The sequence below is a fragment of the Trichoplusia ni genome, chromosome 11, assembly GCF_003590095.1.
Source record: "Trichoplusia ni isolate ovarian cell line Hi5 chromosome 11, tn1, whole genome shotgun sequence".
NCBI lineage: Eukaryota > Metazoa > Arthropoda > Insecta > Lepidoptera > Noctuidae > Trichoplusia > Trichoplusia ni.
Window position 1 is genome coordinate 10,344,768 of NC_039488.1, and position 22,038 is coordinate 10,366,805.

Consider the following 22,038-nt stretch of genomic DNA (forward strand, 5'->3'; position numbering starts at 1 on the left):
AGAAATGAGTGTAGCATTGAATATTTATTACAATAACTAATAAATTAAACAACCTTTTTTCATACAAATTGGAGTGTTATAAATAAATGCGGACAACATCACATACATTGTTCTGAACCCAAAGTAAGTTGCTTAAGCACTTGTGTTATGGAATTCAGACACAACGAAGGTACCACAAACACCCAGACCCGAGACAATGTAGAAATGTGAATTTTTACATTGACCCGACCGGGGATCGAACCCGGGACCTCAGAGCTAGCGACACCTTGAAACTGGTGTGTACGCCACTCGACCACGGAGGTCGTCAATGTTGGGTAAATAAAATAAAATTATACGGGAAAATAGAAAAGAGGATTATAGAAAAACACCAATAATCTTTTTATACTTTTATTACTAAAAACAAATATTATATTCCAATAAATCTAATATATCTCTTAATATATTCTTAGTTGCTATGACTGAAATTTTGGACTTGTGACATTGCAGTGACTCCTATCAATTGATACTGTTGAATGGGCACTTATTTTACGTATTTTAAGCGTCATTGCTGAATTTAAAATATCAAGCACAATATTAAACGAAATCGTTTTTCAACACACAAATAAAGAATAAACTAATACGCTATTTAAAATATATGGCGATTTTGAAAGAGAAATGGGTAAAATTTAGTTTAAGTGTGTGTAAGAGAGCGTATATCATGAGAAATAGCAGTTTATTTTCTCATTTATCAGCTATGTGTGCAATTCATAAATTAAAGTACGCAAAATACATAAAAGAATTCCCCACTTAACACATTCAAGTCCAACGCCTAAATAATACTATAAATAAAGGTAAGTCTCATCTTAAATATTAACTTCTCTTCTTAGAGTTAAGTATATAATATGCAAAAATATCTAAATATCTTTAATGTAAATATTTCCAAAATATTTTCATTTTGGAAATTTTATGATAAAACCTTATTATGCACCGGACTGTTACTGTAATTAGACAACTAGATACAATAGTTAATTACTAGTAATTGTAGGTAAATTGACGAAGAATAATTAGGTATTATTTTCGTATCACTGAACAATAGCAATCATATAGTCTTAATATTAATAACTAACACTTAATAAGCAGTCCTATACTTTATAATGTCTTTTTTGTATGATTAATATATTCTAGAGCATTTGAAGCTTGTTGCAGATAAATTCCCTAGGTGCCTGAAACCCTAATTTAGTTAAAATAGTTGCAAACATTACTTTTCTCACGTAATTTTGCATTTTCAACCCTCGGAGTCAAGTTTTAAAGTTTAAATTTAATGAACAGATATGCTGAAGTCCAAATTGGCATTATATTTGACAACAGGTTTTCAGACAAGAAGGGTTATAATGGTTTACAAGTTAATTTTAATTTCTTATAATATAATATCCAAAATATAGTATATATTTATTTTTTTACCAAATCTAAATACAGTAAGTAACGTCTACATTTTAACATTCAATAATAATATACCTTACAGCTAAATATACTAGAAAAATAGATGTTACTGAAACAGTAATATTTATTCCAAAATAAAATTACAAAAATAAAAATATTATAAATTTCAGCTGCTTAACGATCATTGAATCATTTATAAACAAAAATTTCTACTCATATAATAATTGCACTGCCGTAGATAGTTCACAAATAAAGGTATTCTACAAGATAAATTGGGTATTCGACAAACCAAATCCGAAGATCAATCCGCGTCAAAGATAGTGAATTGTGTGAAAGTAGTAATAAGTGACATTACACGAAAATTATAGTTTTTGAAAATTCCTTTTGACTAAGTTAGTCAAATACCCAAATGTAGAGGTTAGAACGATGTTATGCTACAAATAAATTGAATCAAAATGGGGCGGTCAAGTCTAAAGAAAGTATTTTAATTACAGATATTACAATATCTGTCATCAAAGTTAAACTTTATCTTGCTTGAGAAATATACGATTTGGAATCGAGAGAAACAATAAAGTTACTTATAATAATTAATTTAAATGTCCTAAAAGTAAAATATCGAGGAAATCAATTTTATAATATCACTACAAACACGTGGTCTGTACGTAACGATCATCCAAGAAAGTTTGTCAAAATTTAAGTTTAAGCAAAATATTCCTGTTATTCTGTGCCGCGCACATTTGACCTCAGGTGGTAGACCTTTTTCTTATCCAACCATAAACCAAAAATCTTCACAAAATAAAATTTAAATGCTGGTGAAATAGGAAATGTGTCTTTAATTTAGTCAGTCTTAATGTTTTAACGTGTTTCGTTAAATTGTTTAAAGCCAAATAATAGATCACTTTTTCATCAAGTCAGTTCCTTCCAAATATGGTGATATCTGGCATATGTAGAGTCTTAGCATATGTTCATTTTTAAAGAACGGTTAGATTTTTAATACATATTAAATTATAACTTCGAATTTATTTGCAATGGTTTATTATGTTTAGAGTTCCTATTTAGCTGTTTTTAAGTATGGAATGGTAATTGATTTTTTTCTTTAATTTGACACCCGCACCGAAAATCCAACGACAGTATAATTTATTAAAAAAATAAAATCACATACACTTTCAGTGAATTGCAAAACCAAATGAAAAATGGTATCTTACCCAATAAGCTTTGAACTCTTTTTATAAGTACAATCTATTCTAAACTGGGTGCTAAGAACAATGGGTTGGGAGCTGTGTTCAAATTAGCTGACTGGAAAGATCGCTTAATGCTTACATGAGGGTACTGCTCACGCCATTCTAATACCTGGAATAATAATATCAATTTGTATAATAACATAATTAGTTGGACTCGACAAGGATCAACGGTAAATACCAAAAAATGTTTTATACCTGTGATTCTTGGATTTGATCGCAAAAACTGACATCCAGAAGTCTTAAATCTCTGCATTCCGCTAATATTCTGTAAACAAACACAAGATAGTTTTTAAGTACATGTTCTGTTAGTAACAAAGTCGGTTATTACAGAAATTTCATCAAAAACGATAGTTAAAAAAAGGCATCAAAAAAATCTTCGCCATCACCTCTGTCTAGAAGTGTGCAAGACGGAAGTTCGGGTGTTGTGGCGCAACTTGCGGAGGTTTATGTTCAGTAGTGGATCTCGATAAGGCTGAGGCTGAGTTCATTGACCTGACAGTCAATAGTCGGCCACATGTATAGTGCTTTTGCTGAGTGTGGAATTGCCGCACACTAACTAAATGCGGGAGATGTACGTTGCAGCAAGAGTGTGATACTACTCGCTTCCTCCCCCAAGTAGGTTGGTTTCTAAGAGGCCGACTAAGCAAGACCTCGGCAGATGTTGCACGGTAGTTCAAGTTTAGTCAGTAAATGTCTGATACTACCCGTTTCTTCGCTCAATGGACATGGACATCCACTCCCTCGGGCGAGGAAATGGGTAGTGTCAGACTGTTACCGATTAAACCTGAAACGCCATGCTAGGTCATCCACGTTTTTGTGTCGGTGTTTGGCAATGCGTTGCTATCCTTGATACACGAGGATTCCCCACCTAACTAAAACAACAAGGTGTGCATGTGATAACTCACGCGTGGCATATGTCGGGCGTGACGGCGCGCACGCCGAGCAGGTCGAGCTGCGCCAGGCGCGGCGCGGGCAGCAGCGCGCGCAGGTCGCGGTCGCTCACGCCGCGCAGCGCGCCCAGGAACAGCTTGCGCAGGCAGCCGCCCGCCAGCCAGCCCAGCCACTCGCCAGACCCGCCCGCTTGGAGACTGGCCACGGGGGAACAGATAACACACAATTGAGTTTTTGTTAATGTGTGTTTATTGACCAAATCATAATGACTTATGTGGAAAGTGGTTATCGAGTAATTAATATACAACATATATCATGATGCTGTATATTAAATTTTATTAAAAACAAAACGACACGTTTTAAATAATCTGGGTCAATCCAAAACGTTAAAAACATAACTGAAGGTAAGTTTAACGGATTAAAAATATATATGAAAGTAACTTACCACCAGCCAACATCCAATTCCTGCAGCTTCTTACAATTACCGAGAGCCCTGATGCCATTAGGAGTCAACGAGTAAGACTTCCAAAAGTCTACCGAGATGAGGTTTGGACAATAACCCCCTAAGGCCAACGCCACTTCGTCCATCGACGATATCATTTTACAGGATCCTGAAAACATGTTTTGAAATGAAATCTACACTCATTTTTTTATTGTAATCAATAAAAAACCCGATAGAGCAAGAGTGAACCGTTGCTTCGTTTAAACTTAAATTATACTCAGTTGAAAGTAAGCATGGCATAGAAAAACGTGGCGTACTTTAAAAAAAGAGCAGAACTATTGCGACAAGAAACTATCTATTACAAAATTCTTTATCAGAGAATTATTAATCGGGATGATATTAAGGTAATTACTCGAGGAATAAGAAATGATTTAAAAAATGTTCGCGTAGTATGGCTTGCGGTTGAGATAAGATAGGGAAACATTAATGTAGGTCGGCAGTAATGTAATACTGTGAAGAATATTCATACTAACCAACGGTAAAATTGATAAATCTTTGTGCATAGCTTACCAACATTAAGATGTCTTAGTCCAGGATTAGATCTGATGATAGCGACAGCAGCAGCGGTTGTGATATCAGTCCTGTACAGATCGAGACGCTTCAGCCGCTTGAGTGCTGACAGACACAACCAGTCTGAACAGCCCACTACGGAGCGGAGGCATAACTCTGGAAATGGGAAATTAAGACTTAGATAATTTAATTTAAAATTGAAAATATTATGGACAGACCTGTGCTTAGTCATAAAGCTTAAATTAATACGTTATATTCGTTATACTAAACCGAGAAAACCGATGTGTTAGTTTATAAGTTAGATTAACCAAATGTTTAGTATCAGCTATAAAGGCTGCATACCCCTATCTTTAGAGGGCCAATGATGTAATGATTTCAGTTCGTTTTTCTGGTCCTACCAAAAATATTCTCGAATGTTAAACCCAAGCACAATTTAAGGAAAGATACAAAAACTAAATTTTTATCTAGCTTTCACTGATAACAAACCCGCATAGAAACTGGCTGTCGCGCTAACAAGTACAAAAAATAACATAAATTCTCATGATTAAGAATTGTGAACACATACCTTGTAAATTAGTAGATGTTTCAACTATAGCTCTTAACACAGAGGTGTCGACGAATTTACAGCAATTCATGCGCAGATGTGTCAGCTCAGCCCCGCTGTCTTTCAGGAAGCTGTTAACAATGGTTTGATAAATAAATCGATCGGCAAATATTCAAAGCTGCACTCGCGACTTCGTCCGCATGGAATATAACAAAAAATATTTCGATTTTTATAAGATAAAAGTAGCCCTTATTACATCAGCTGTCTGGCAATATAAGTCCCGTCAGAATCGGTCCAGCAGTTAAATGGAACAGACAGACGGACAAAATGCTTTCTTTGGTGTCTGTGCCATACTATTCATCTAAAGGTAAACGGTTATTTAAATATAAAACCGACATGTTTTACTTTACAGCGATACCAGACAGACGCCGGCAAAGCCACGGGGCTATATGTCTACATTCTTATTTGCATTTTTATTTTCCGTCTTCAGAAATGAACTGAAGCAAGCTTTGCTATAATGGTGAAATACAGTAGTCTTCTGCACGTGATCTAATGACCAGTTTGGCACGTGAATATTTACGTCACTGATCATTTAAATCATTAGTTACTACAAGGCAATTCATAACAATGCTGCAATGTTAAGAATTTCTATGACAGTCATACTAATTATATTGCGACCATTGAAGCGGATAACGTAAACAAAAAGACTTAATTGTGAATGTGTAATCAACCTTAATCTTGAATTAATTTAGCTCATTGTTCAAGTTCACGAGTTGTTTACGATATTACGCTAATAATTGCTGCAGGTATTGGCAATGCCTATTGCTACTCACTTTACTACGTAATTAGGCTGTATCATGCGATGACTGCCGCACCAAGAGAGATCGAGTTTCTGGAGGAATTTGCAGCGCATCGATAGCGTTCCTAAGACCTGTAATAAAAAACATATAAATATAGTTGTACTTGTACATAGCACTTGGAATATATTAAGTCTGATTCTCCAGTCCGCTCAACCCAAAGTGAGTGGGGTAATTTGATGATTTTCCATTAGGGAAAGTTTTGCTGACTGTCTCTCGTAATACTTAATCTATTGGGTATTTTGATTCCTGTCCACTAAGTCAATTCTAGTTAGGAAAATAGCCTATACATTCAGAATGTCCTGGATTACGCGAGACATCTAAAATAATTCAGACACACAAATCGGCGGATGACTATATTTTATTTAATGTGAACTGCTGCTTTATACACAGATCTCTTTGGCGCAAATACACGGAAATAAAACAATACCCTTTAGGGAAAAAGTCACAACGTTGTATTGTCTTACCTTAAGACAATATTTATGACTTAAATCAAGTATGTAGATAAGGTTGAATGTTAAACTACTTTGAGGATGGATAAAAACCGAGTAACTTGTTATGTATTCTTATACTATATCTCTATACAGCTGGGTTCTTGGTTAAAATAATGTATTATGAAACTCAATATAGTTTACATTGAGTTAGCAACGACGTTTATTTTGTAGAACGAAACTTCCCTCTCTTTGCAGCGAGGGGAAAATTGATATATTTTACAGCCGAAATTATGTTAATCTATTTCACATTGATATGATATGACATTCGCATCATAATTATTTTTTAACTAGCCCTATAAGATTCCCCTACAAGACACATGCAAGACGCATGCATTCTCGTTTGACTGCAAGGATAGCCAAAAGGTTATACAGATCACCATGGTTAAGAAACTGGGCGCGACTTGTGGTGGGTCTAACTGAGTCTGGGTCTCATGGTTTTTTTGTGAAAACCCCGCGACACTAGGATAAAATGCCTTAATGAGAAGAATATAACAACACTTCTTTGTCTTTACAATTTCTTCTACGTGCAAACCGCATCTGACAAGATCATCACACAACCTTCTTTCAGGAAGACCTCATTATAAGTATAATAAATAAATCAATCACCTGTGATTGCACACAATGCCAATACGGCCGGAGGTCTATGCTTCTGTAGAGTATGGCGTCTGAAGCGAGTCTGTTAAAGTGCCTGTTGACCTGAGCGCATCGGCAGAGCGACTGGATGTCCAAGTACTTCATCACACATAGTATTGTTTCATCCTGGAATTAAGAAATTATCGTAAAACAATTTATTCGTGTTAAAACATAACATTTTATGGTCTGTCTGGTATTTAAACAAATAAATCCTAATTATGTTTCCAAATTTTGAAAATGGCGCAAATACATGTCTAGACGTTATTGGTTTAGGTTGGTACTTAAAAAGGGGTTAATCATGGTGTCTTTTTATCCAAAAACCCAAGTAAAATAAAAACCCTAGTAAAACTAATGCAAAACAAACAGATTACCAAATCAAATCATGTCACTCAAATTATACATTATATATTGCTACGTGTGTAACATCCGTTGAACCGATTCAGATGTAATTCGGCTCAGTCTGGACGTAATCGCGATCAAACCTGCTTACAAGATGTAAGCATGAGTAGGACTTCCTAATTTCCAAAGCCTTTAGGATTAACATGATACTGCCCGATTATTTATTTTTAGAACATTTTGGATGTTACACAACTGGATTTTGCTGGGATACCTAATCGTATTCCGATGGATATTTTTTTAGTATGAATCCTATTTCAATATGATAAAGACATGTTTGTCCATTAGTGCAAGTAATTGGGTTAGCACTAGAAAGATCAAAAATCAAAATAAGAAGGCTTTAATTCGAGTAGGCCGTTTTTCCAGCTCTTCCAAACCGTTAAAATGACGATTGTAGGTCAGAAAACGCAAACCAGAACAAAAACAGATTTATAACAATTTTGAGCACAATCAGTCTTGTTTCAGATCGCTTTTATTTCTCTCATTGTTCGTCATGCGAGTGCAAAAAAAAAAGGAAATATTGGATTAATTAAAATAAAAAGAAAAAAATGCTCTGCTTCGTTACACAAACGTCGAGAGGCTGATAAAGTGCGTCATTATGCGTTATCGACTTAAGTAAAGGGTAAAAATTGCGTAAACTAATATAAGCATTGTGGTAGTGACTGTATACAAACTTAAATAGAAACAACTGAGTCCTTACTGAACATTCTCTTATTTAAAGAAGTGAGTTTAGTTAACCTAAAGGTCTGGTCTGGTAAATTGAATAAATGATGGAGTATGAAGATGCCTAAGAAACCAATTTAAAATTATTCTCCTTTAGTTTAGGTACTTAAAAAAAAACATAATTGAGAAATAATGTAATGATGTATGTATATACCAGATTTATTGTCAAACGATTAAAATGCATTGACAAGAACAATAAATATTTCCAATTTGTGACCCATCCCTACTGATATTATAAATGCGAAAGTAACTCTGTCTGTCTGTCTGTTACGCTTTCACGTCTAAGCCACTGAACTGATTTTAATGAAATTTGGTACAGACGTAGAGTTGACCTTGAGAAAGAACATAGGATAGTTTTTATCCCGGACTTTTGAAGAGTATTCTTGGAAACGCGATATAACCGACATCGACGCGGGCGAAAAGCTCGTAATTCATAATCAAGATTAAGAATCCCAAGAAATTTACGCTAAGTCCATATTAAAATGATATTATGCTCAAACAACAGCAATGTTTAGTAAATATTGTTAAAGATTGTCAGGCTTATCAAATATCACGTATTGTGCGATGACAGTAGACATAACAGCGTAGCATTCTACTACAAATGTGTAGGTAGCAGAGTATTGTTACTATGACTCATGTGTAGGTCAGGTTCATACTTAATTATTATAGTTTAATGTAAAACGTTATACGTAGATATATGAATACTATGTCGAGAATTATCGTCTCGAAATTAAAATACGTACACAATAACCAATACGGTGGAATGTAATGATTCATGTTAAATTCTGTTATTGCGCTACACAAGAAATAAAACAGTTCACAGGCCTATTGAACCTGAAGGTTTAAAACGTTTGTCCGTTAATCACCATCCTGCATTTCACAAACCGTCATAGCATAGTTAAAATTTAATTTGTCACCCAATCGGACGTATTCCTCAGTATCACAAGTCGTACTCTCACTTGAACGGTTTTTTTTAAGCACTTTTATCACCCAGTTTATACCGATTAAACGAGACATTCGTATTTGCAGGTCAATAATTCGCGACGATATTTGGTTGTTAAGGCGACGAACAAGTGTGACTTATCCAAGGTTGAAAAGTAAGATACAATTTCATAAATTCACCTCCTAAAAGTCAATACTTACAGGTAAACTCTGAAAATCACCGAGAGGTGGTCCTGTATCGATTTGTTTCTGATTCGCGGGAGCGACGATCGGCGGAACAACGTTCTCGTGAAGGTTCGAAGCTATTATCCTGTTCAGCAGTTGACCTGAAAAGATGTTGGATAAGAATTACATTTGTTTAACAAGTTTATTATAATGTTAAGTAACGGTGGTTACTGATGTGGGTAAAATGCCGACTACGAAAATATATTTATATAAATTAGATTCATAAACTGTGCCTATGTATCGTGTTATTATTTTTGCCATAGGTGAACTAGAAATTAATCGAACCTATTTCGTAAAAATAAATTTAAGTTCAGTTTGAGATTTTAACGAGTAGATTTCTTCGGATTACTAATTCATAACACGTAAACATTTACATTCTTAACTTAATTTAGTGGTGACCGCAACACGCAATACAAATAACCACACATATTTAGAACAAAAAAATCCTGTAATCAGCATTCCCAAAGCATACGTGATAATACACTCAATTATTTGCGGATATATCTGTTAATTAACACGTTGTTTTGCCATAAAAGTGCACATTAAATTAACATATTTCTAATAGGAAAAGATAATCTCGCTACCGAAAGCTACTAAGCATTATACCAAGATTCACATGACGATAAACGGACGCTCTGACGTCATCCAGCCGTCGAATAACGTGACTACAAATCCTATTAGGGCTTAGTCCGTAACAAACGTTTACGTACATGATCTATCTCCGACATAGAAACTGAAACGTATTCCGTTGAGTATTAAGTTGATTTTCGTGTGTTATGGAGACTCTGAACATGACCATGGGCAACAATATCAGTCAACTACGTCATAGCACTAAAGAAGTCCGTATTAACTGTAGTTAAAGGTGAGAGTAGAATTATCTTGATTATTTTTAGATATATAAGGCATTACAGATAGAACTAACATCCCTGTCTTAGGGATTAAAACGTATTTTTTCCATTATTGATGTTAAATAAAAAATAAGCTTCTTTTACCGTATATCTAACCACTCTTCCCGGCTTGAATTAAATATATCTTTAGACCATAATGAGAAAAGATAAATTACGTAGTAAAAACCGATGCGATGGAAATTTACTCGCTCGTAATGACAACCTCGATAATCATCAAGGAATAATCAATCATTGTGTTCGTAGCATTTTAATCCTATCTCGACAAGAATTAATGAGGTCTGGACGGGTTTGCAGACTGGAACACAAGACTAACTGCTACCAAAAGTGTTCCCGCTAGTGAGGTGATGACACTGTGGAAGCGGGACAGTGCACTACACTGTTCGAAGCAGTGTCTCGCTGGCACCTCTTGCTGTCGTCCTTTAAGATTTAATATAAGCCTAACGCCAAACGAATTCAAGAATTCTGTATATTGCTCTTTATTTGATTGCAAGGAGTGCTGATTGCTGAGTGATGCGACGTGTCGCAGATTCCAACCCCGTTTGTGTGATCCACAACGTTTGCTCTGAGTGTGTGTGAATTTATGCATGTGGCTTAAGTGTTTGGGAAACGATTTTAATTAAAGAGTATTTTTTTTAGTTTGTTTTTAAAATAATATATTTTTCATCAAATTAAAATTTGTAATCTAATAAAGCGGCTTAAAATAACAAAATATTGATCTCAGCAACATAAAATTATAATTCATAAATGTTGATCTTATAGGGGTTACCGGTTGCCGGAAACTTTCCTGTTTAGCCACGTGAGTTAAACAACGATGAAAAAGTACTTCAAAGAAATGCGATAGCGAAACAGCGAATGTAGAATATATCTCAGACTTAAATATTTAGTAATTAGTCAAAGGTAATTCATTGGACAAACACAATTAATTGCAGTGAGCACCTATTGTGAACGTTGTTTATGACACTTGACTTTTAACACTCAACAATTAATAGGTGTAATAATAAGCTACGTAATGAAATGTAAAAAAACATAGTCACGTGTGTCAAAACAAACTCTCGAGAATAAAAAAAAAATATTCTTCAAAAAATGACTGGCTTGTTTCGTTCTAATATATTTTTTGGACAACAAAGGATCCTTCCTTCTTGAGAGAACATATTTGTTTTATTAAGCGCGGAAAACACAGACATCCGCTTCCTAGGGGAAGGGAACAGGTAGTATCAGACTCTTTCTGACTAAACCTGAACCGCCGCGCTACGTCATCCAAGATTTGGGTCGGCAATGCTAAGAAAGCACATGAGCCGTTATTCGACATGCTTGACTAACCTAGCCATAGATAACTTCCAATAGAGATCGAGTTTCTTACTTATGAGCCATGGCGCGGTGGTGATGCTGGACGTAATACGTTAACTAATTCCTCAACCCTTATTCGTAGCATAAAGTTCTTTCAAATCCTACCTTTTTCGACAACCGGCTGAGTTTTCTTGTAAAACAGTGTGGAATAAGAGAAATTATTCTTCATATACTCCACCAAGTTCGGAGGTTGTTTTCCTCGGAGTAATACGGCATCCAACTCCGTGTAGTACGGTAGCAGCTTGTGGTTAAACTCCAGTCTTAAAATCCTGTTGGCAACATATTTTAGAGTAAATATTGAGTCTTTATTTACTTAGCAGCAAGGGTGTTATTTGCAGCTCAGTTCGGTACTAAAAAACCTTTGAAGTTTTAAAACTCTGTCAAAAACGTGACTCATTTATAAAAGATCTTAACAGGTGGGCAAGAAATTGAAAGGCTAGAAACTTTTCTTTTAATTTCAATAACAACAAGAAGTTTAAAAAGTAAAGCTTGTAATTGGCAAAAATAAAATAATGCCTTAATTGGAAACAAAAGCCTTTTGTTAAATTTGCTCAAAGTTTTTACCAACTTTGCTGGTTCACGTGTACCGAAAGTTGCTAAATTGGAAGTCATAATTTTAACCAAGTTTATATAATGGAAATTGTTACAAACACGTTTTAAGGGAAATTAAAACTGGAAAATAAGGATAGGGTTTGTCGCAACGATTAAATGAGACCGAGATCAGCGAAACGTTTTCTTAAGTAATGTTTCTCTGGTAGATGCAGATTACCGTTACAGCCCAAACGAACATATTCCTCAAATTGCTCTTTAAATGGCAATGACCAGAGTAGGATTTTTGTGCTTGTATTTAAAATTAAGTACTAAATTTCCTCACGATGAACAATGAATTAGGTATAAGTATTTCTCAAAAGTATCATGAATTAGTAAATTAACCTGAGCGAGTGCTATGACCTCTTAAAGTAGGTTTGTTGCTGCGGAAGTGAGATGACGATGAACGTAATACAGAGACCGTCTTCCAAAGATAGTAGCGATTTGAAAAACCTTTTGCAGTCACAATCTTTCACGTCAAACGGTCCTTTTTGAAATGTCTCTTCGTACATGGTAATGAAAAAGAAAAGTAAACAATGCTAAAAAAATAAACGGCATTTTTTACAAAGTAATAAGCTCATCAAAATTACAAGGTTGTTATTAAATGACATGGGATGGATGGGGTGATTAACATATGGCTTTTTGGAAGAAACTTTCTATGTCCATGTACAGAAGTGCTTTAAAAATATGAGATCGCTTCGCCAAACCACATCGTTAAATACGTTCAGAAACTTAAAATCCTAAAATCTAAATCTTACCTTGTAGGTACATTAATCTGCCTTATTTGTGGGCTGAAAATCCTCGGTGTATCTCCCACATACTCCGGTTCCCCTTCCCATAGCAGCATCCAGGCTGTCGGTCCTCGAGCCCAGATGCGGACCAAAGCCCCAGGATTGTATGTCTCGAAAATTGACACCTCCAAGGGGTAGACAGCCTTTTCGAAGGACACTTCTGTCAAAGGTAACATTATGTGCAACGGTTTCTTGGAAGGTATAAGTAAAGGTGGAAGAAATGATTTTACAAAGCTTTTCAATGAAATGATGAAACATTATCGCCACCTTTAAAAAAGGAGCAATTTTTATCTTGCGATGCGACGATACCTAAATAAACATGAGCATCAGTCTAAGTTTTATATCGATGTCTCTTTGCCTGTCTATTCGAATGATTCGATCAAGTAATACAATTAAATTAGGTACAAACCAAAAAACCTATGCGGATCTTAAGGCAATTTAGCCATGTACAAGATAAATAATACTAATTGACAATCATCGACCAACGTACATTTTCCGTCACGTTGTCAAGTTATTAGTATGTAAATTGCACTAGAATCATACACACGGGTAATTATTGCCTGATTATGTAGGTGCAAACAAAAACAAGTGAACTGTTTACTGTTGAAGTACTCGGATGGGCGATCGATTGTTGCATTAACTTTGTAATGAATTTAGTGTGGCACACAGTGAAAACCTAATAATTAATAAAAAAAAATCAGTAATGAAATTGGGGATACTTTAAGGGAAAATTTATCTAATGGTAGCAACATAATATTAAGGCAATATGTGCATTATTTAAATATTATATTGATGGTTTTAAATAAATAAATCGTAAGTTATTGTATTGCAGAGCATTGAAATAGTTTTTGCATCAAAATAATATCTTTTAACTATCTGGTCAAAAACAAAATTCAGTTTAATTTGGTTAAAAAGATTGCATACCATTGCATTGAAAAAAAATTGCAACCTTTCTGAAAAGAAAGACTTACCTACAAAATCTTGACTAGTGATGGCGCTAGCATTCTGTGGCATGTAGTCTTGTTGTGCTGAGGGTGCATCATCCCACCAGGTACCATATGTTCTCTGTGAATAATAATAACAACTTAAATAAATTATGCTAATGAGTTGATGAGTTGAACTGTAAGCCAACAGTAAAACCTGACCATAAAAGGAATCGATAGGTAGGGAAAGTGAAAGCCTTTGGAAAACACTTTTTTCTTATCTTTTATACAGCATGACTAGACACACCTAAAAATCAATTAGTTTGAATCGAGGATCTTGTTTTTGAAAACAGGACACATTAAATTTAAAGTTAACAAAAAAATGTTAACAGCCAGCTCTATTTTGTCTTTTCAAGGTCTCCATTAATGCATTGTTTTGGTTTTAAAAACAATTTGCCTTTTACAATTCAAAATTTGAGTTGAATATAATTGATTTTGAAATGTACCAGGAAGTTAATTCTTTGTCTTACAATCAAGATAAAATTTATTTTTAAATAACCTTTGAATATTACTTAAGAAAATCCATTAAATATAATAACTTAGTTCTATTACATTAACAGTTTACTTCTAGTCATAAAATAATTTTATATCACTTCCTTAAGGCTTTACCAATAATTTCTATATTATTATATTAGTCATAAATAAATTCTGTTTTACATGCTGTGTGCATGAAAACTTTTAAAAACAATAACCTAAGCAATGTTTATCCCAAATATAGGTCTTTGAATTCTCCAAATATAAAAAAGTGCCTAAATAAATCTATTCAATATGTAAACCTAGTTTCGAGCATGAATAATATTATGCCAATGACCATGAGCAATACCTAAATATATCACTTTTATAAGTTGTAAATATTCAAAACAGTATTTGCTTATCTACAGAAGCATATGATAAACCATGAAGTGAAGCAATGATGATGGAGCTATTTCTATATAATACAAAATAAAAACATAATTAAATAGGAATACTTTTCATTCATATTTCAGTATCAACAAAATATAAAATTCAATTGGGGATATTGTAGCTCCAAATAAGCTTTGGACCAAAAATAAGAATTCCGCGGCAAAAATACGCATCACTAAATTTTATTGGGAAGTATAACTAGATGGATGGATGGATGAGATACAAAAATATAATTATCATACCATGACGAAGGCCTGAGGATAATCACCGTAATCAGGAAAGTTGGAAGGAGGCCCACGGAGATTAAACGCCGTATACGAAACACTTATTTCACTGCCATACTGGGAACTAAAATCTTCAACGTTGTGAACAAACTGTTCTATAATTTGCTGATCTTTCTCATCATCAACATCATTTTCGTCGTTAAACCAAAACAAAGAAGATATCACATCAGAAGCACTCTGCATTTTTAGTTGTATTTCTCTGAACTTGGTTGAAAAATCACGCGAACGAAGATAACAAAGATGCGCGCTAGAATGAAATGAAATGAGTTTGTTTTTTATTTTTTTCTCTCTGACAGCTGACAAACACAACACAACATAAACATCCAGCCCACAGACCTTGTAAAATCAAACCAAACATTAATATTTTTAAAATGCTACATTTTACGCAAGAATACTGATTGCTCATTGTTTTAAATTTCAAATCAAATAAAAAAAAATAGGAAGTAAGTATGAAGTTACATCACATCACAAAGGATGATAATCATTCGTTAAGATTATCGGGTTTATATTCGGAGTATAATACTTAATTAATTTACTGCCTGAGCTGTAAATCTTATCAGTATTGAGGTTTCCTAAATGCATTGTATAATAAAATCTTCTATTCCTAGAACTATGGTGCCAAAGCAAGTCATAACATGAAAAGTAACAATATTGTCTATTTTTATTGGGGCATCACTAGTCTAGTCTATTCTCTACAGGATTGACATCACTGCTGTCAAGTATTGACGCTTGTCAATAAAAATGGCAGCGGGGCCGATTGCCGAAAGAAACCAAGGTATTTATTGATACTATGCCATATTTACACCATTCCTTTAGCCTTTGAGATTGGATCATTGTCTAGTTTGTGAAAACTTAATATTCACAATAAAACTCATAAATTATGATGAAGTTGATATTTGAGGTTAAGTATCGTTGTTAGTACACAAACTAATACAAAACATCCAATCAACTATATCCCAATGTATGTAACTTTGCCTTCATTCTCTATTTTGCTTCTACAACAGACTAACTATATTAATAATTGGGTTTTAACATTATTTTTCAGATGCCACAATATATGTTGGCGGTTTGGACGACAGAGTTACAGAGAGTTTATTATGGGAGCTGTTTGTACAAGCTGGACCCGTGGGTAAGTCTAAAAATGAACTAAATACTGCAAAGTTATTGTAAAATCCATTTATTTATTCAAAACATGCATTAAGTGTTAAAGTTTTACTTCATTAAAATTGGATAGTTGGCTTGTCTAAAAACACTAACTTAACGATTAGATTGACCTAGATACTAGGCCTGTTAACAAATTATACACAGTTGTCACATTACAAAGTTATTCCAATAATTTCTGAAATATATTTTTATGAGTAACATAAGACTTCAGTTCTTCAGTCTGCAGTGACAACCTAATAGATTTTAAAGTACTTTCCATGTATAAATATGTTTGTTGCTTGCTCGATTTCAGTCAACGTTCACATGCCAAAAGACAGAGTGACTCAAACCCATCAGGGCTATGGGTTTGTAGAATTTATGGGTGAAGAGGATGCCGATTATGCTATAAAAGTAAGTTATCTAAACAATATCAACATTCTAACGGGCCTGTTGGTCTAGTGGTTAGTAACCCTGACTACTAAACCAGAGGTTGTGGGTTAGATTCCCGCCCAGGACAAATGTTGTGTTATGAGCATGATCATTTGTTCTGGTGTCTGGGTGTAATTTATATATAATATGTATGTATTTAGAAATATATAAGCAAGTTTATCAGTTGTCTGGTTACCATAACACAAGCTCTGCTTAGCTTGGGATCTGATAACCGTGTATGAGTTGTCCCAGGATATATTCTGTAAGATATCTGTACTATTTAAAACAGTTAGTATTGCGACTGTTATGGGACCTCAAAGCCTTGAGAAATAATGGTCCTTCCTGAACCTATTACTACCTATTACTTAGACATGTTAACTAGAATGTACCCTGCATGAAAAAAGAATGTGATCAGTTAGATCACATTCTTTTTTCGATGCAAGACAGAATTAGAACTGGTTGTTTAAATTGTTCTATAGCTTGACAGACAGTTAAAAATATTTATATTATTCTTCTGTATGTGCATACAGTGTTATCTTCCCAAATGGCTGGACCAATTTGAATGAATTTTTATTACTAGTCTAAGTGATGCCCAAGGCCGAAAGTTAGCCTCATTGTAAGAACCAAATTTGATATTCTCATTAAGTTCTTCAAATATTGTTCAATTACTTTGTAAATATGCTGTAACAAATATTACTTCTATTGAATTTGATGTATTTTGATTTCAGGTTATGAATATGATAAAACTATATGGTAAACCGGTGCGGGTGAATAAAGCTTCAGCTCACCAGAAGAACCTTGATGTTGGAGCTAATGTGTTCATAGGAAATCTAGATCCGGAAGTAGATGAAAAGCTGTTGTATGACACATTCTCGGCCTTTGGTGTCATATTACAGACCCCTAAGGTATGTATTATGATAATTCTATTGAAATGAAACATTTTTTTAAATCTTACTTCCAGGAATTTACGAGGTCCATCTCGGGGATTTTACAAAAAAAAAATTGTGGAACATTTGTGGTGACTTGTCATATCAAGGGATTGAACCTGCTAGCTATGCAGTCAAAATTCATAATCTGCTTGCATTTCCTAACCTTGTCTGAGAAAGCAGTAAATGAGCATTTTGAGGCTACCAGTTGTTTGTTGCAGATAATCAGGAGAAACCATCATTGTACTTGCTCTTTTTATACTTGACATATGATAAAGATGTGTTTATGTGTATAATATAATAACAATATGTTTTTTGAGTAACATGTTTTCTTCCTTTCCAGGTTATGAGAGACCCAGAAACAGGAAATTCCAAAGCCTTTGCATTTATCAACTTCGCGTCATTTGAAGCTTCTGACGCAGCGATAGAAGCTATGAATAACCAGTACCTTTGCAATCGACCTATATCAGTGTCGTATGCTTTCAAGAAAGATGTTAAGGGAGAGAGACACGGTTCTGCTGCTGAGAGGTATGTAAAACCTTTCTTTTTCAATTTTTTTGAAACCAATAAGATATACTTATTGATGAAGATGCATTTATTATTTCTAATTATGTTTCGGATAATTTAAAAACTAATTGCAATACCATTACCATTTTTTAGCAACTTTGTACTTTGAAACCATGTTACTGTGATGTCTGTCTCTTTACAGATTGCTTGCAGCTCAAAACCCACTATCTCACGCGGACCGTCCTCACCAACTGTTCGCGGACGCTCCTCCTACCATGATGGGTCCCGTACTATTAGCGCCGCCGCCGCCACCGACACCAACACCGATGCCGCCTCAAGGCCCGCCGATGAACGCCCGGCCGCCGCCGCCGCTGCCGATGAGCGCGCCCCCACCACCACCATCATCAATGCCCCCGCCTGGACCCCCGCCACCCCCAGGCCCCCCTCCTCCACCACCACCATTCCATCACTTCCCCCCGCCACCATTCGGACCTCCAGGCTTTGGACCCCCGCCTCCCCCCGGAGCAAGACCCCCGCCCCCATGGAGACCACCCCCACCATCATTCAGACCCCAATTCCCCCCTCGTGGACCTCCACCATTCGGACATCCGCCATTCCCCCCGCACCCGCCTGAACCAAATTATAATTATTAAGTGTAATTAAATAGTGTAATTTACATGTGACTGTTTTATATTGACCTCCGTTTTTTGGGATGGAAAAATAAATATATTTTACAGTTATTGTACTAGTATTGTCTCAATTCTCCACCAACACCTCCACCTGCATACTCTAGTACTTTATTCCACTTAGGAAATAAAACCAAATGTCAAAAAATAACCTTATTGCATTGAGTTAAGAGCGTTTAGAATATTATAAGACAAACTTAGCAACACTTATTAAGGATATTTTTATCTAAAAGAATATTCGTTTTAAATGATTTAAAATTCGTTTTAATTACACCATCAGTATTTCTTTGCAACCAGATTTATATCGATTACACTTTTTTGGTACTAAAAATAACAAAAAAAAATTAGGTAAGTAGGTAAGTAATCTGTCAAGTTTGCTACCATCGTCAACAATAAAAAAAACTACCCTTCCGTTCGCGCGTCCACATACAGCAGTCGAGGTTATTCGCTGCTCGGTTTTTTTCGTATTTGGTGTTCTGTGATCGATTCCCGGCTCGTAAATTATAGCCAGTTGTGTGGTTTTGTGTTCTTTCTTCATCATCATCATCATCATCATCATCATCATCATCATCATCAGCCTATCGCAGTCCACTGCTGGACATAGGCCTCTCCAAGTGCACGCCACTGAGATCGATTTTCGGCTTCTCGCATCCGGCTCCTGCCAGTTCTTTCTTAATGATGTGTAATTATTAGTGATGAAATTTTCTATTTGTGTTGATAACTCAAGATCTCCAATAAGTGGTAAGTTTTCTTATGGGTTGTTGGTAGCGCAATTTATTTTTCTGTCCGTATTACTTTTCTACTGAAAAGTTTTAGTGTAGGCATCGCTCAGGATACTGTTATAGGTATCACACTGCCTAAGCAAACGCCTATAATAAAAAGATTTATTAAAAGAAAAACGGCTCACGCACTAAGTACCATAAGCACCAGTACCACTTATAAATTTACTAGCTGTTGCCCGCGACTTCGTCTGCGTGGTTAGAAGATATAAGTTATGACTTTTTCTTCGCTCCTATTGGTCGCAGCGTGATGATATATAGCCTAAAACCTCTCTCGATGAATGGTCTATTCAACACAAAAATATTTTTTCAATTTGAACCAGTAGTTCCTGAGATTAGCGCGTTCAAACAAACAAACAAACAAACTCTTCAGCTTTATATATTAGTATAAGTATATTAGTATATAGATGCCAACGATATCTTCGCTACGTTTCATCGATTTTTAATTTCTCGCGCGGAGATTTTAATATTACGATAACTCATTACCTATTCACTTTTTTGGTGTAGTGTAAAAAGCAATTTTGTTCTATATTACATGTATAATATATTTAACTTATTTATTTGGATAAGGATTAATACTGTATTGTTAAAAATAGGTTCGTAAATAACCCATAATTTTACTGTATTAAGAAAACACATAAAAATGGTTATTGTGGGTTATCCTTGGAAGATAGACATATACCACCGCGGACTTTTTTGTAGATTTATTAAAGAGGTACAAACCCGCCATACATAGTTTTGTTGTAACTCAAAAGGTTTTGGCAGCGTTCTCGAGGAAAGCTCTCGAATGGCTTAATTTTTTCCGACATGTTTAACTAATATCGTTGTAATATTGTCAGTTTACACAAAACCTAAACTTATTATACACTAAAACCTTCCTCAAGAATTGCTCTATCTATTGTTGAAAACCGCATCAAAATCCGTTGCGTAGTTTTAAAGATTTAAGCGTTCATAGGGACATACAACATGATGACAGAAAAAGCGACTTTGTTTTATACTATGTAGTGAAGATTCAGAAGAAGCATTTTGTCAATCACATAAAGCTTGTCCTACACGGGGATCCAACTCACGACACGTTGCGCAACTGGGTTTGGCGTGGTGGTCTATACTACTCGGCTATCCATGCAGTCACGTATTAACTCAGTATGTGTCGTGAAGGGTAACCACCCTAACACCATATATAACGCGGTGGTTTCCTAGACAATTAATCCATATCTTATGACTTGTATCGTAGATCCTAGTGGGGCTTAGAAACAGGTGCAAATGCGGCAAGCATTCATGCCATAACAAAATATAGGTACCTAATTAGTTTAAAAATATTGGTACTTATAAAGCTGGAAAGAAGATAAAAAAAATAGCAAAGTTAACTAAAATATTCCCGACATAAAACTTGAATCAACACTACAAGCACTCAATATTCCATATCTTTTTCGAATTCACGCTTAGCAACATAAAAACAAACGGCAAAATATTAAAACAAATTGAATATCCGTTGAATAAATTAATTTACACATAACCTAAATACAATTTCCGAACGCGAAACTTTGATCGAAAACCCACTGGTCCGTTGTAGAGAAACAAAAATTTCCAGCCAGATTTATTCACTGCGCATAGGACATAGGTATATTATTTATTTGCCTGAATAGCTTCATTTGTCGTCGGAAATACGGAGATAGGAGAGGACCGGTAATAGCGAAGTATACCTTACGTGAGCGATGCATATGATTGTGACGTGTTTTTATTGGAGGTTTGTCCGGCAGTGGACGCTGCGAATCTGAGAAAAGCTACCGATTTAAAATTTTATTCGTAAAGCATTTTGTATTGTCTAGAGGATTCGGAAGAGAAGCAATTATTTGAAGTTATTGCTGAGTGCAGTCGTATTTTGCAATGTATTTCGTTGAGAGATTTTAAATCTTTTTAACGATACCTGAAAAATATACTTAAAAATTATTTTAGAGTACTTAGGTACACGATGGTTCAGGTTAAATCTCACACTACCTATTTCTACTGGTGGGTATCCATAAGGATTTCCCCGTCATACCAAAAAAGGTCCCGATCTATATCTTAGTTATAATTCTCCATTTAGTAGGTACCTTGTCATATTTTTTCGACACTTTTAATCAGCTGGCTAACGCTAGGCAACCAATTGATCTGACCAGTACTCTTTCTATCTCACAAGAACCTGATCTTCATTATTAGTTGTCACATTCGAGCAACTGGAGCATTAAAATATTTAAATAACTAAGTATGTCATATTCAGCGCCAGTCGTTAATATTGAATGAGGTCGAATGGGCTGAACCATTCGGTAGCTAACGAGTTATTGACTAAGTACATGATCAGTTTTTTTGGAAGGCGGATTATTAGTTTATTAATACTTATGCTTGAG

General features: G+C 35.1%; 2 protein-coding genes across 3 annotated transcripts; one reads left to right on the forward strand and one right to left on the reverse strand.

Annotated features, from left to right (window-relative positions):
• Positions 1–373: 373 nt before the first annotated feature.
• On the reverse strand, positions 374–15,500 carry LOC113498734 (F-box/LRR-repeat protein 4-like). 2 transcript variants are annotated; one of them, XM_026878868.1, is made up of 13 exons: positions 15,140–15,500; positions 13,983–14,076; positions 12,979–13,168; positions 11,738–11,901; positions 9,354–9,478; positions 7,065–7,217; positions 5,941–6,038; positions 5,129–5,238; positions 4,564–4,719; positions 3,997–4,162; positions 3,566–3,748; positions 2,856–2,925; positions 374–2,769 (listed from the first exon to the last, which is right to left on the reverse strand). In XM_026878868.1, the coding sequence occupies exons 1-13, from the start codon at positions 15,362–15,364 to the stop codon at positions 2,659–2,661; spliced, it is 1,845 nt and encodes a 614-aa protein (XP_026734669.1). In that variant the 5' UTR covers positions 15,365–15,500; the 3' UTR covers positions 374–2,658. The 2 variants fall into 2 exon arrangements, with proteins under 2 accessions (XP_026734669.1, XP_026734668.1); XM_026878867.1 differs by having other exon boundaries at positions 12,979–13,171.
• Positions 15,501–15,862: 362 nt separating this feature from the next.
• LOC113498956 (splicing factor 3B subunit 4) lies at positions 15,863–18,931 on the forward strand. Its single transcript, XM_026879226.1, has 6 exons — positions 15,863–15,956; positions 16,227–16,310; positions 16,638–16,735; positions 17,482–17,658; positions 18,023–18,207; positions 18,389–18,931. Exons 1-6 carry the CDS (start codon positions 15,923–15,925, stop codon positions 18,837–18,839), a joined length of 1,029 nt encoding a protein of 342 aa, XP_026735027.1. The 5' UTR covers positions 15,863–15,922; the 3' UTR covers positions 18,840–18,931.
• The last annotated feature ends 3,107 nt before the right edge of the window (positions 18,932–22,038 follow it).